At 41.3% G+C, this 12590-nt stretch overlaps 2 protein-coding genes across 2 annotated transcripts in view; one reads left to right on the top strand and one right to left on the bottom strand.

Moving 5' to 3' along the window:
- The window catches only part of LOC120940565 (dynein heavy chain 5, axonemal-like), a 445728-nt gene that overhangs the window by 157055 nt on the left and 276083 nt on the right, over positions 1 to 12590 (bottom strand). The window lies entirely within an intron of this gene.
- LOC120940566 (extensin-like) lies at positions 2756 to 4111 on the top strand. The gene is made up of 2 exons (XM_040353507.1): positions 2756 to 2963; positions 3041 to 4111. The coding sequence occupies exon 2, from the start codon at positions 3168 to 3170 to the stop codon at positions 4092 to 4094; it is 927 nt and encodes a 308-aa protein (XP_040209441.1). The 5' UTR covers positions 2756 to 2963; positions 3041 to 3167; the 3' UTR covers positions 4095 to 4111.

Below are 12590 nucleotides of genomic sequence, written 5' to 3'. Positions count from 1 at the left end.
ACTTTTTGTAGCTGCTGACTTTTAATAAACTTAAAAAAAGGCTGGAATACCCCTTTAAGGTTATACAGTTTTAAGATTTTTTAGGCATGTTATGCCACATGTATATAGTACAGTATATAGCAAACTCTAGAGTCTCAGAAAGTACAAGTTGGTTTCTTTTTTGCTTTTGACCATTTCCATGTATTTGTCTGAATATTTTTAGATTTGCCTCATTTGCACAGGCCCCTACTAAAACAGTGGCAATTTAACTGTGTTTCCAATCATAAAAAAACAAGATCTTTATGCACCAAAATCAAAAGAATGTTTGGTATTAAATTGGACAGTGCCTTCATAATCAACAGTAGCACCATTGTCTACATTAATTAATTTCTAAAATGTGTGTTTCTATTAAATATTATTTAAGGCCCCATTCACACCTAGGCGTTTTTACGCCTGAAACGCACTGCTCACGAACGCGGGAGGGCAGATTTAACATTGTTTCCTATGGTGCCTGTTCACACCTGAACGCCTGAACGCCTGAACGCCTGTCGCGCGAAGCTCAAACTAGTCCCGGACCTTTTTTTGTCGCGCGAAGCGCGCGACATAGGCGTTTCCGCGCGTTTTTTTTTACCATAGAAAGTAATGGGAAACGCGCGAATTGAGCGTATCGCGCGACAGCAAGCGTTTTTATGCGCGTTTTTACGCGCGTTTTGACGCCCATACAGCTCCAAAACAAAACAGGAAATGACATATTTTTTTACAGGAACTTGTGAAATCACCATTTTACTTTACTTACAATAAAGAAAAGTCACATTTTTCTCAATGGAGGCCGAATTTGATCGAACCCTTTCGATGCTGGAGCCTGAAAATTTCATCAGGATGGTGAAGGAGCACCCCTGTCTTTATGACAGCAGGGCACCGGGCTACAAAATGAGGACCACCCGTTGGGACGCTTGGTGTTCTATTGGGAGCCAAATCTATGAGAACTGGGCACGGATAAATAAGTCCCATGATAGCAAAGGTAAACTCTATCAAAAAACATAACAGAAATACAAAATGCCACTAATGAAATAATGGAATGATTGTTTGTCGTTACAGTAGGCATTTATTACCGTACCAATATGCTGTTAAGTTTAAAAATGTGTCTTTACAAATATGACTATTGTGCGGTCATGCGACATGGCTTAGAAACATAAATTGCGTTCTCTTCTTCCCACAAATAGAGCTTATTAATGGTGATATTTGATCCCCTCTGTGATTTTTAATAATCCAAAAATTTAGTGACATTTTTCAAAAAAAATATTATTTTACACATCTTTAATCTAAAAATATTAAAAAATTCAATCGACCTAGCGACTACAGCGTCAGGTGGGGACGGGGGCTACACAGGACCTACACTCTGCCTGCAGTGATCAGTAAATATATGTTCACTGCATTCATTGATACTGTGACAAGGGGATGGGGGAGTGGATTGGAGATCCAAAAGGGGATTGTGCCTACGTGTACTGGTGTCAATGTCATCACTTCCCTCTTCCTGTGTTTACACAGGAGGAGAAAGTGACACGCAGGGGGACACATATAGAGCCACTTAACCCCCGGATGTACCCTGGGGGTCCTGATCGGACCCCCAACCCACGTCTAGGCGGTCACTTACAGGCCCTTTATTAGACCACAGAATAAATACATAAACTAAGTTTACAATAGATAGAATGTCACTAATATAAAATGGCACACAATATCATAGGGCTATTGAACACAATGATAAAACTGTATCAAAATAAAATTAGAATGAGACTTCTTAAAACATGAATCATTTTTTATTTTTTTTCCACAAAACAGCATAGTAAAGAATATATTTCACAAAATAAGCGTGTCAAAAGCTGAAAAGTTCAATAAATTAAATGGAATTGAGCTGCCAAGGGACCTGCCCTTCAGGAGAGACAAAGTATGCGGCATACTGTTCACGGACATGTGTCCCCTGTGTGTTCCCACGTACACCAGTCCAATGAGCTCTTTCCAGAGTCTCATGGACTGGCTCCTCGTAATCTAGACCATCGCGCTGCCTGACAAAATTGTGCAAGGCACACGCCGCTTCTACAGCACTAATGGCATTTTGCATGTTGAGCACAATTGGTGTGTGGAGAACCCTCCACTTGTTCGCCAAAATTCCAAAAGCACACTCAACTACGCGGCGTGCTCTGCTAAGCCGGTAGTTGAATATGCGTTTGTCTTCGTTAAGATTATGTCCTGAATAAGGCCGAAGTAGGTGTGTGTTCAGAGCAAAAGCCTCATCACCCACAAAGACACTTGGTAGGGGAGGGCCGTTTGTGCCCGGGAGTGGACTATTTTGTGGAAGGTCCAGACCATCTGTTCGAAGTAATTGCCCAAAAGAGGAGTTCCCAAAAATCGCAGAGTCTGCACTACTTCCATAGGAACCAATGTCAATGTAGGTAAAGCAATAATTGGCATCAGCCACAGCCATTAAGACGAATGAAAAGTATTTCTTATAATTGAAATACTGGCTCCCACTAGCCATGGGCTTAACAATTCTGATGTGTTTCCCATCGATCGCTCCCAGGCAATTCGGAAAGTTACAGCGTTCCCAGAATACTTGGGAAATTTTTTCCCAGTCCTCTGCTGCCGGTTTTTTAAACACAATGGGTTTCAGGACTTCCCAAATGGCACTGCAGGTGTCCCGAATTATATAACTGGCAGTAGATCTTCCAATACGAAACGAGTAATGCAGACTTGCAATCGATTGTCCAGTTGATAGATACCTACAAAGAAAATAATATATATTATTTTATTTTATTTTTTACAGTGAAAATTCTAAAACTCAGATGGAAGAGTATAAGGGACGCCTACGCTCGCCAGCTGAAGGCACAGCGGGAGCAGCGCCGAAGTGGGAGTGGAGCATGTTCGGTGAGAGAATACGTTCATGCAAAGGAATTGGAGTTTCTGAGACCGGTGCTGGATTTGGGGAGGTAAACCATTATCTGTACTTTGCTCGGTAAACCAAATGTTTTAAAATTATTTTTGAATACATGATTTCTTTTTTCAGTACTGAAAGCTGCTGGGACGAGGCTGCCACAGCTGTAGTAGACAGAGAGAGCGTGGCAGAGAGAGGGGACAGAGAGAGCGTGGCAGAGAGAGGGGACAGAGAGAGCGTGGCATCGGGGGATCAAGCGATGGCTACTCTGGAGCCGGAACCGCAGCACTCCGAGGCATCAAATGCTAATGCAACAAGACCACTTGCAGAGCAGCCCCCAGTTAACATTGCGCATATTGGACCTCCGCGTGCTCTGCGTAGGAGGGCTCCTGCTCCGGATCCAGCCCTGGATCGTATGTTGGACATTATGACCAACATGTCTGACCGGATGAGCAATAGATCGTATGGGCAAAATGTAGCAAAATGTCTGGGGGAACTAATCGACAAAGTTCCCCCAAATCTGCAAGCGGTGGTGCTGTCCTGTACGGCTAGATACATCTCGACATTTATACCCCCGACAGACGCTGACGATTTATCCGAACCACCACCACCCTATGGCCCATATGCCAATAAACGGACCGAGCATGTCCCAACACCACCCACGACCCATTTCTCCCCACCACCCGTTACCCTTTGGACAGGACCACAGCTTTCCGACCAACCTCCTCGACCAACACCACCACCGACTTCTGCGCACCATCCTTTCACCACCACTCTAACTCATTTACCTCCTGTGCCAACACCTTCCACTCACACTTCTCTGAATCCTTTTCCTTATTCACAACCTTCTTCTTACCACCCTCATTCTCCTTTTCCTCATCTCTCAACACCACCTGTCACATACAGTACTCTGCCTCCTACAACACTTTCTTCTTACCACCCACCACCTTCTACTTACCCTGCGTTAACGACTACACCTACATCACATTACCCACATCGACCGAGACAATCGACTTTCAGGAATGCCCCAACACGAACACCACCACCACCACAAGCAACACCACCTTCCAATTGGTCAGGGGAAGACAGCACCACCTCCACTTGGCCCCCTTTTGCCCACGCACTGTCGGTCGCCATGTCACCGCACGGGGAAGAGGACTCCTCCCCAAATTTACAGCAATTGTAAATAAGGATTATGTATAAAACATTTTTGTATATTTTGTGTATTTGTGCACTTTGTGTATATTTTCCTAATAAAAAAAAAAAGACCCAATGTTTTGGTTGATTAAAATATTAAAATAATTTTGTTCCTACAGAATTTTTGTTTGGTTTTTATTACACATATATATATATATATATATAATAGAGTGTATTACATTCAAAGCGCTAAATAAAAATTACCTCAGTGTTATGATAAGTCGCTCCACAGGGGGGATACAGTTGCGGAAGTAGGTGTCCATCCTCTGCAATCTGTTGATCAACAATTCCAGCAACTCATCAAAGCTGTAAAGGAAAATGAAATTTAAAATTGGCAATGGATTGGTACTAGGGTTGCCACCTTTCCGGGATTCGCCAGAACAGTTCGGGTTTGGAATCATGTGTCCGGGTTTCAGACTGCCTGACACTCTGACAGATTTTTCTGACCAGAATATGGATTTCCGGCAGGGTTAATGGCTGCAGGGGATGAAAACTTACAACCCAGCAGCCACAGATATACCAGGATGAGATGTGCTATCTGCCAAGGGGTGAGTGAGCTCACCCTCCATCGCTGTCTAACAGAAGCACCCACCCCCTTTCTCTATCCTGCCTCTTGGTGAGTACACTAGGAAAAATCAGAGTTCTCACATTGGAGTCCTCTCCGTACATCAGAGATCTCGGTTTCCCCCTTAGATCATGGTTCACAGAGCATCCCTTATGTCTGAGTATCTTGAGGTCTCGCTTCAATCAGATTATGTTGGTTAACCCATACAGTGAAAGGGAAATCTGGGAGTTGAGATGCAAAAGGGTGACTGTGATGTAAAGGGGGACTCTGTGCACTGTAATGTAAAGGGGGATTCTGTGCACTGTAATGTAAAGGGGGATTCTGTGCACTGTAATGTAAAGGGGGACTCTGTGCACTGTAATGTAAAGGGGGACTCTGTGCACTGTAATGTAAAGGGGTACTCTGTGCACTGTAATGTAAAGGGGGAACTTTGTGGACTCTAATGTAAAGGGGGAACTCTGTGGACTCTAATGTAAAGGGGGAACTCTGTGGACTGCAATGGAAAGGGGACTATTTTTATTATATTCATATGATTAGAAATGTAAAATACTAACAAAATATATGTATAGTTCATAGTATTAAAAAAAATAGTTGTGCACCGCAGAAGTGTACATGTTTGACTTGAAGAAAAGGTGGCAACCCAAATGGTACAATGTAAAAAATAAATGATTCCAGATCATTTTTTACTAACCTTTTTATGGACATTCTGGTGTAGTCCAGAAATTTGTCTTCATGGTCACGGAGGTCTTGGTACATCACCCAAAATTGCCCTCTTTCTTCCCGATCAGCAATGACGGGGTGTATCCAAAATCTGCGTTGCCTCTTCCTTTTTCTCTGCCTCTCGTTTACAAGATATTGGCTAGCAGTGGCTGCTGCCATGAACAAAGCCATCTCGTCATCACTCATTTTCACAATGGAGTCAGAAGCACAAGGATGACCCGGAAGAGGAATTATCACCCAGGAAGAGGAAAAAAAAACCTTTCACATAGCAACAAATGATGACAGAGGTGATCTATTTTACTATTGGTCAAAAAAAAAACAAAAAACGCTGGACGTCGCTCTGCTCAAACGCGCGCAAACGCGCACAAACGCGCGCAAACGCGCACAAAAACGCGCGAAAAAAACGCGCGTAAAAACGCCTGGTAACGCCAACGCCTAGGTGTGAATGCAGCCTAAATGGATACACAGATGCACTGCATGCAGGTCTGAGAATCAATCCATTATATTTTCTTACGTTTCAGCATGCGGCATACAAATTAGTGTCCCTAATAAGTAATTTATATAGTAATTTGTACATTCCGTAAAGAACAACTTTGTATACAGATTTGTTTTGCCTGCATTGTTACATATTTTGTATAAAAGAAACATGATCCTGTATATTCCCTACCTTTTGGTCATATGAGGTTTGTTTTTCATTTAAACTAGCTGAGCAGTTACTCAAAAAAAAAAGTACATTTAAAGAAAGAGAAAGCAGCAAGTCAAATTAGGTTTAAATATTGCATTTTCCTTCGGTATTGAATACTAATCTGATGTTTCATACGTGAACAGTTGACTAGGGTTTAGTTGTCCTTTAAACGACCCTTTAAAAAGTAAAGCATAGTTTTCACTTTCAAACCATTTTATTAAGAAAGCAGGTAAGATTATTTGTCCAAGAGCAAAACTGGTTTGACACTTTCATAAATTCTTGCAACTGTCTCACTGACATATTAATACATGATGAAGGTATACTGAAAATACGGAACATGAAAGCATAATCTAGTTCTACCAAGGTTACAGTCCTCTGCATCAGCATTATTTAAATTCCTCTTATATTCAGAGTATTCCTCTGTATCCCCCATTTTCCTCTCAACTCTACTAAATATCAAGACATGAAAGCACCTTTGAATTGCAAGTCTAATGCACAGAATGTACACTTCTTTCTAAAATTAATCAAGCACTATCTCTAGGGTAAAGAGCAAATGTTCGCATTTAATATTTACTTGAAATGCAAATAAAGAATTTAATACATTCTGCTCTAAAGCCCAAAGGTTTTTGCTGGATGATAAAAAAAATCTCAAATACATCTGTCAAAATGGTGGTAGTTCAAGTTGTTTTGACTATATCATATGTATTAAAATATACAAGGCTGGTATTATCTTGTTAAATAGGTTTTCTGCTTTAGCCAACCATTACATGTGTAACCATGGTCTATTTAACTACCCTACACCCCAATATATAGGTGTGAATTTCTTTGTCTGGACCTACAGTATTCTATGATATTAGTAAAATACAGGGATACACTTTAGTCACTTAAGATATATTCTTGTCTACAAATTAAAGCTAGTCTCCAGGTAGATTTAAAAGGTCACTAGTCAATTCAGTTATGCATTCATTAAAAAAATTATTAAATTAATGCTCAATTGCTTGAGCACCTATATATCCCCTATGTATAAGAGCAATTTTTAGATTGTAGCCCTGGGCCTATTTATTCAGCAATAGGGATGAGCTTCGTATGTTTAACCGTTCGTCAAATTACGAAAGTTTTGGGTCGTTTGCGCCAAATTCGAGTGGCGTGTGACGGCCCATAATTCACTGCGGCATCGCAGTGCATTGCTGGCTGATGATTGACCAAGCATGCACTATGACCCGCATGCTTGGCCAATCACAGCTTGCAAAAAACGGAGAGCCATAATTGGCCAAAGCCTTATGTAGTGTGTTGTGGTGGTTAAGAGAGAAGAGAGAGAGAGAGAGTCATTTTTTGTAGGTAGATAGAGCAGGCAGGCAGGCTAGTCAGTTAAAGGTACAGTGTGTAGAGGATATATATGCATCCCAGGTGTTGTATATATATTTATAAACTGTATAGTTTAGCTAGATCTGCACTTCCTAATTTACTAGAAGGCAGGTGATTGTGCTAGCTGCAGTATTCTCATGTGGTGTACTGTCATTGTCCTCTGCAGTGTGCACCTAAAGCTACGTGGTGTGTGTCATGCCCGTGTCCTCTGCAGTGTGCACCTAAAGCTACGTGGTGTGTGTACTGCCCGTGTCCTCTGCAGTGTGCACCTAAAGCTACGTGGTGTGTGTACTGCCATTGTCCTCCGCAGTGTGCACCTAAAGCTACGTGGTGTGTGTACTGCCATTGTCCTCTGCAGTGTGCACCTAAAGCTACGTTGTGTGTGTACTGTCTGTGTCTGTGCTATTTTCTCAATGATTTTCATCCATATTGCAGGGACCAGACATTACATTAAAGCCGCAAGCAGTTTTAAATTACTTTTTTCTTATAGTAATCTCATTTTGTGCAGGGACAGTTCTAAACACGTGCCACTTCACAGGCATACTATAGACACCCAGCAGGTATGATATTTAACCACTTAAGGACCGCCTCCTTCACATATGCGTCGTCAGAATGGCACGGCTGGACACAAGCATGTACAGGTACGTCCTGTAAGTGCCCAGCCGTGGGTCGCGGGCGCGTCCCCGCGACCCGGTCCGCAGCTCCGTGACTGCAGGACCCGATCGCCGCTGGAGTCACGTGATCGGTCCCCGGAGCTGAAGAAAACTTCCCCTATTTTGTAAACGCTATAAATTTTGCGCAAACCAATTGATAAACGCTTCTTATTATTATTAGAAGAATATGTATCAGCCTAAAATGAGGAAAACATTTTTTTTTATATATTTTTGGGGGATATTTATTATAGCAAAAAGTAAAAAATATTGCATTTTTTTCAAAATTGACACTACCGCAGAGGTGATCAAATACCACCAAAAGAAAGCTCTATTTGTGGGGAAAAAAGGATGCCAATTTTGTTTGGGAGCCACGTCGCACGACCGTGCAATTGTCAGTTAAAGCGACGCAGTGCCGAATCGCAAAAACTGGCCAGGTCCTTTAGCTGCCTAAAGGTCCGGGTCTTAAGTGGTTAAAGGAATTTTTCTTTTTCTTTTTCCACTGCTCCAGAAAAAACGACCGTTTTTAAAACTTTTTTTTCCATTGATACATGTTCCCTGGGGGCAAGACCCGGGTTCTCAAACACGTTTTATGACAATAACTTGCATATTAGGCTTTAAAGTGAGCACTTTTGAATTCGAACGTTTGAGTCCCATAGACGTCAATGGGTTCTAAATGTTCGCGCGAATGGTCGGTCCGTTCGAAGGTTCTGGTGCGAACCGAACGGGGGGGTGTTCGGCTCATCCCTATTCAGCAATGGTTTTTGATTTTACATTTAATTCAAAGACAGGGAGAGGGGAGAAAAACATTGTTTTTTCCAGTTTGACAAGTAGTAGTTTTTAGACAACTAGCATTACTTTAGATGAAAAAAAAAAAACATGACTTTTTTGTACTTATCATAAAATCCGTTTATTGGGGTTATTTAAGGGACATGTAATCATAAGTAAATAAGTGACAGCTGGGCTATAATGCTGCCTACAGGAGGAATTAGACCCTGGCAAACAAAAAATCCATCGGCCAGCCAGGTATAAAAAGCCATTGGCCAGTCAGGTATAACCCCTCCCACTAAAGTTACATTTTACGAAAAAGCAGTAACAGGAATAGGTCACAAACACAGAAGCCTATTAACCACTTCAGCCCCGAAAGATTGTGCTGCTCAATGACCAGGCCATTTTTTCGCTTTAACTGAGAATTGCGCTGTTGTGAAAAAAAAAAATGACGTCCTTTTTTTTCCCCACAAATAGAGCTTTATTTTGGTGGTATTTGATCACCTCTGCGGTTTTTGCACTATAAACAAAAGAAGGGCGATCATTTTGACAAAAAAAAAAAAAGTTGCTATAATAAATATCCAGATTTAAAAAAATCCTCAGTTTAGGCCGATAGGAGGCAACTTAAACAATGTACAGTTACAACAGCTCGCACAGAGGGGGGCAGCCTGCCACAGTATACCTTGCCTTTCATTTTAAGGGACATAGGATCAGAAGTAAATAAGATACAACTGGGACATCCAAAAGCAGTCAAACGTAGGGCTGTGTAGCAACAACAAAACACTAACAAGCCCACACAGCAACAGTAGAGAAACTGGGGGCTGTCTGCAGCTCAAAGAGCTGCCTGTAGGCCCTTACGCCCAAAGCTTGCATTACCTGAAGCCTGAACATTCACCTGGTGAAATTTAGGGAATGTATGAACGAAAGACCAAGCAGCAGCTTTGCAATCCAGGGAAACAGATGCACAAAAGCTTGTCTAAAAGCTTTAATGATGATCTGGAGTCACTGAGATTTGTCAATCTGATGCTTAAGGCTTGGGACACACCAATGTGGTATAGGATCTGACTTGTGAGACCCCAAGTCGGGTGAAATGTGAAATTCAATGTTTCCCTATGGGAGCCATCTTAACTGATACTACACAAGTCTGTCCAACTTTAGAATAGGTTCCTGCACTACATTGGTCTGACTTTGATATGACTTCAATGCCACAGAGTATAAAAAGTCACATCAAAGTCGGACTCCAAAGTTGCACTTTAAGTCACACTAATGTGGGCTAGTGTGAACTGCGCCTACACAATGGAATATCCTAAATAAAAGGAGTCAGTATTTTATTAAGGCAAGAAACAGTGTGATCCACAATTGTAACAGCCCACTACCTAGGGAATGCCTCCTCAAACAGATATTGCTCAACAAAGCATTTGGTTTAGGAAAATAGTTTGTCAGTAGTTCAGCTTCCATATAGAATAGGTTGAAGTAAAGAATGCACTGAAAAAGGTATTGATAGGGTCTTAGGACTTTTAAAGAATAAATTCACTTGCAGACAACAGAAAATAGCAAAAAGCAGGGGGGTGCAGTTAATACCAATAAAAAAAAAAATTTTATTGAAAGAAGGAAACTTGCATGCCAAAAATCACCAATCCACCAGTGGATCGTAACACAGCAGGTTGAATCACCAGAGATGATCAGCTGAAGGTACACAGAGGCAATGGGGATCCACTATGCATGCAGCAGTAGGGGCTCTAAAGCGCCAGTAGGTGGTGTGGAGAAAAAAAGAAAGCCAGTGGCACCTCCTGCTGCACTATGAAGCTGTCAGAATCTTTTGGTGATGTCAGGAGGAGGGAGAGCATAATGTGTTTTCAAGAGACATGGACCTCTTTTTCAAATTCATGCAATTTCATGCAAGAGGGCCGTGTCCCTTGAAACGCATTATGCTCGTTCCCCTCCTGACATCACCAAAGAATGCTGACAGCTGTTATCCTTACAGTACAGCTGGAGATACTGCTGGCTCTTTCTCTGCAAACCACCTGCTGGTGCTATGAAGCCCCTGCAGCTTTATGTCTGATGGCCATCCATTGCCTCTGTGTACCTTCAGCTGATCGGCGCTGGAGGTTTTGTGTAATTTTTACATATGTACTTTTTGCTCTGCTACCCTGATCTAAACTTTCCCATTCTTACCCTCCACAAATCTGTATCAATGTGATCCATCACTCGTGCCCTTCAGAGATTATACAACCCTCACCCTCCACAGACCCTTAGTTGTTAGATATATTGCCTGTAGCAATCAAAGATTTTTTTACATTCCTCACCACACATCTACCTCTCTTGGTGGTTGGCTCCAAGTCTTTTAACTTAGTTGAAAGCTGCATAGAAATCTACTGGAGTGCACTGCACAGGTGTGGCAAACAAAGGAAGTATTTTGGCACATCAGTCTCCCAGCTTGCCAAGTAAAAAAGCTTTTCGGCTTCCATTATTTCTTCACAGTATCAACAAAAGTTAAATGTGCACTAAAAGCAATACATTTGTAAGAACTGTTTTGCATTCTCTTGATTACTTTAGGGAGATATCTAAAATTCAAAATTTAATTTCTGTATATAAGCAATTATACCAGCTACAGGGACACAGAGAAGGAAGTGGATGCCACTAGAAGGTCAATATAAAACATCTGTTTTGCCAATTTGTGCTGTCTCATCATACGGTAAAACACTCAAGAGTCCCCATAGCAAGATACAAAACTGTTCCATTTCCAGTGTGCATTAATAAATATCTTAAAGGAGTTAGACTCATTAGCTGCTAAATCATTACATTGCACAGTGAACTGCGATCGGTCAAGTATCCTTCTTTCTCCCTTTACATAAAATATGTCATCACAACAAGACATATATAGACACCTGCAATTATCCTGTATTCTGCTGAAGGGCCAGCATGCTCATTAAACAGCTGACGGCTCAGCACAGGCATACAACTCTATACAAGCCCTACTGCTCTCCAAGGCCATCTGACAAATAGATTTTGTCGGTCTTATTAAAAGTTGTTGACTTCATGCACAAAAGTGAAGAGGTTTTTGAAGAAAAAAAAAAAAAAGACTGAATACAGTACACACTTACCAAGAAGCTATCAAATGATAATCACATCAATAAAAGGAGTCAGAACAAAGTTAGCAGAGACATTACATTTTTTCCAATGTAACAAAAGCATTATTATTAATTATAGACCTGAGAGACCTTGAGAGTAGGCCTGCTGGTAGACTTTGCTGTGCATGCCACTTGTCTTGATTTCATTTTGTTACCATGGACTAAACATACTTAATTTTAGCACCAAGCCTCATCCGCCTGCCTTTTAAATGTTCAATTTAAGTGCCTCAGTAACCAGTAAGGGCAACCTCAGGCACAGGAATGGAAGGGCTTTGCCCTGACATTAGAATGTCCTTAGAAAAAGTGAAACTATTTTCAGTGGCATTGTCTAGGTAATTAAGGTAATAGCTATCACCTTTTGGTGCCTGCCTTCAGTAAAGGATTTTACTAATAAAAGTTTTAAACGGGTGAAGGATTTGCAAGATAGATAGATACAGTGTTTTGGTACTTTTGAGAAAACATAATGTTCCTGCTAACTGTTTTAAATCCCAAAAATATTGATGTTATTAAAACTGAAATTTGCTGACAGATTTTACAGTTATAAAAATAATAGGATGTAAATATACATACACACAGGCAAACACAGTGGTAAAAGCAAGAA

This window comes from Rana temporaria, chromosome 5 (assembly GCF_905171775.1).
Source record: "Rana temporaria chromosome 5, aRanTem1.1, whole genome shotgun sequence".
Lineage (NCBI taxonomy): Eukaryota > Metazoa > Chordata > Amphibia > Anura > Ranidae > Rana > Rana temporaria.
This window is presented reverse-complemented; position numbering and strand designations above follow the sequence as displayed.

Bases quoted from the DNA above. Each gene is read 5' to 3' on its own strand.
- LOC120940566 (XM_040353507.1), top strand. From the start codon at position 3,168: ATGGCTACTCTGGAGCCGGAACCGCAGCACTCCGAGGCATCAAATGCT.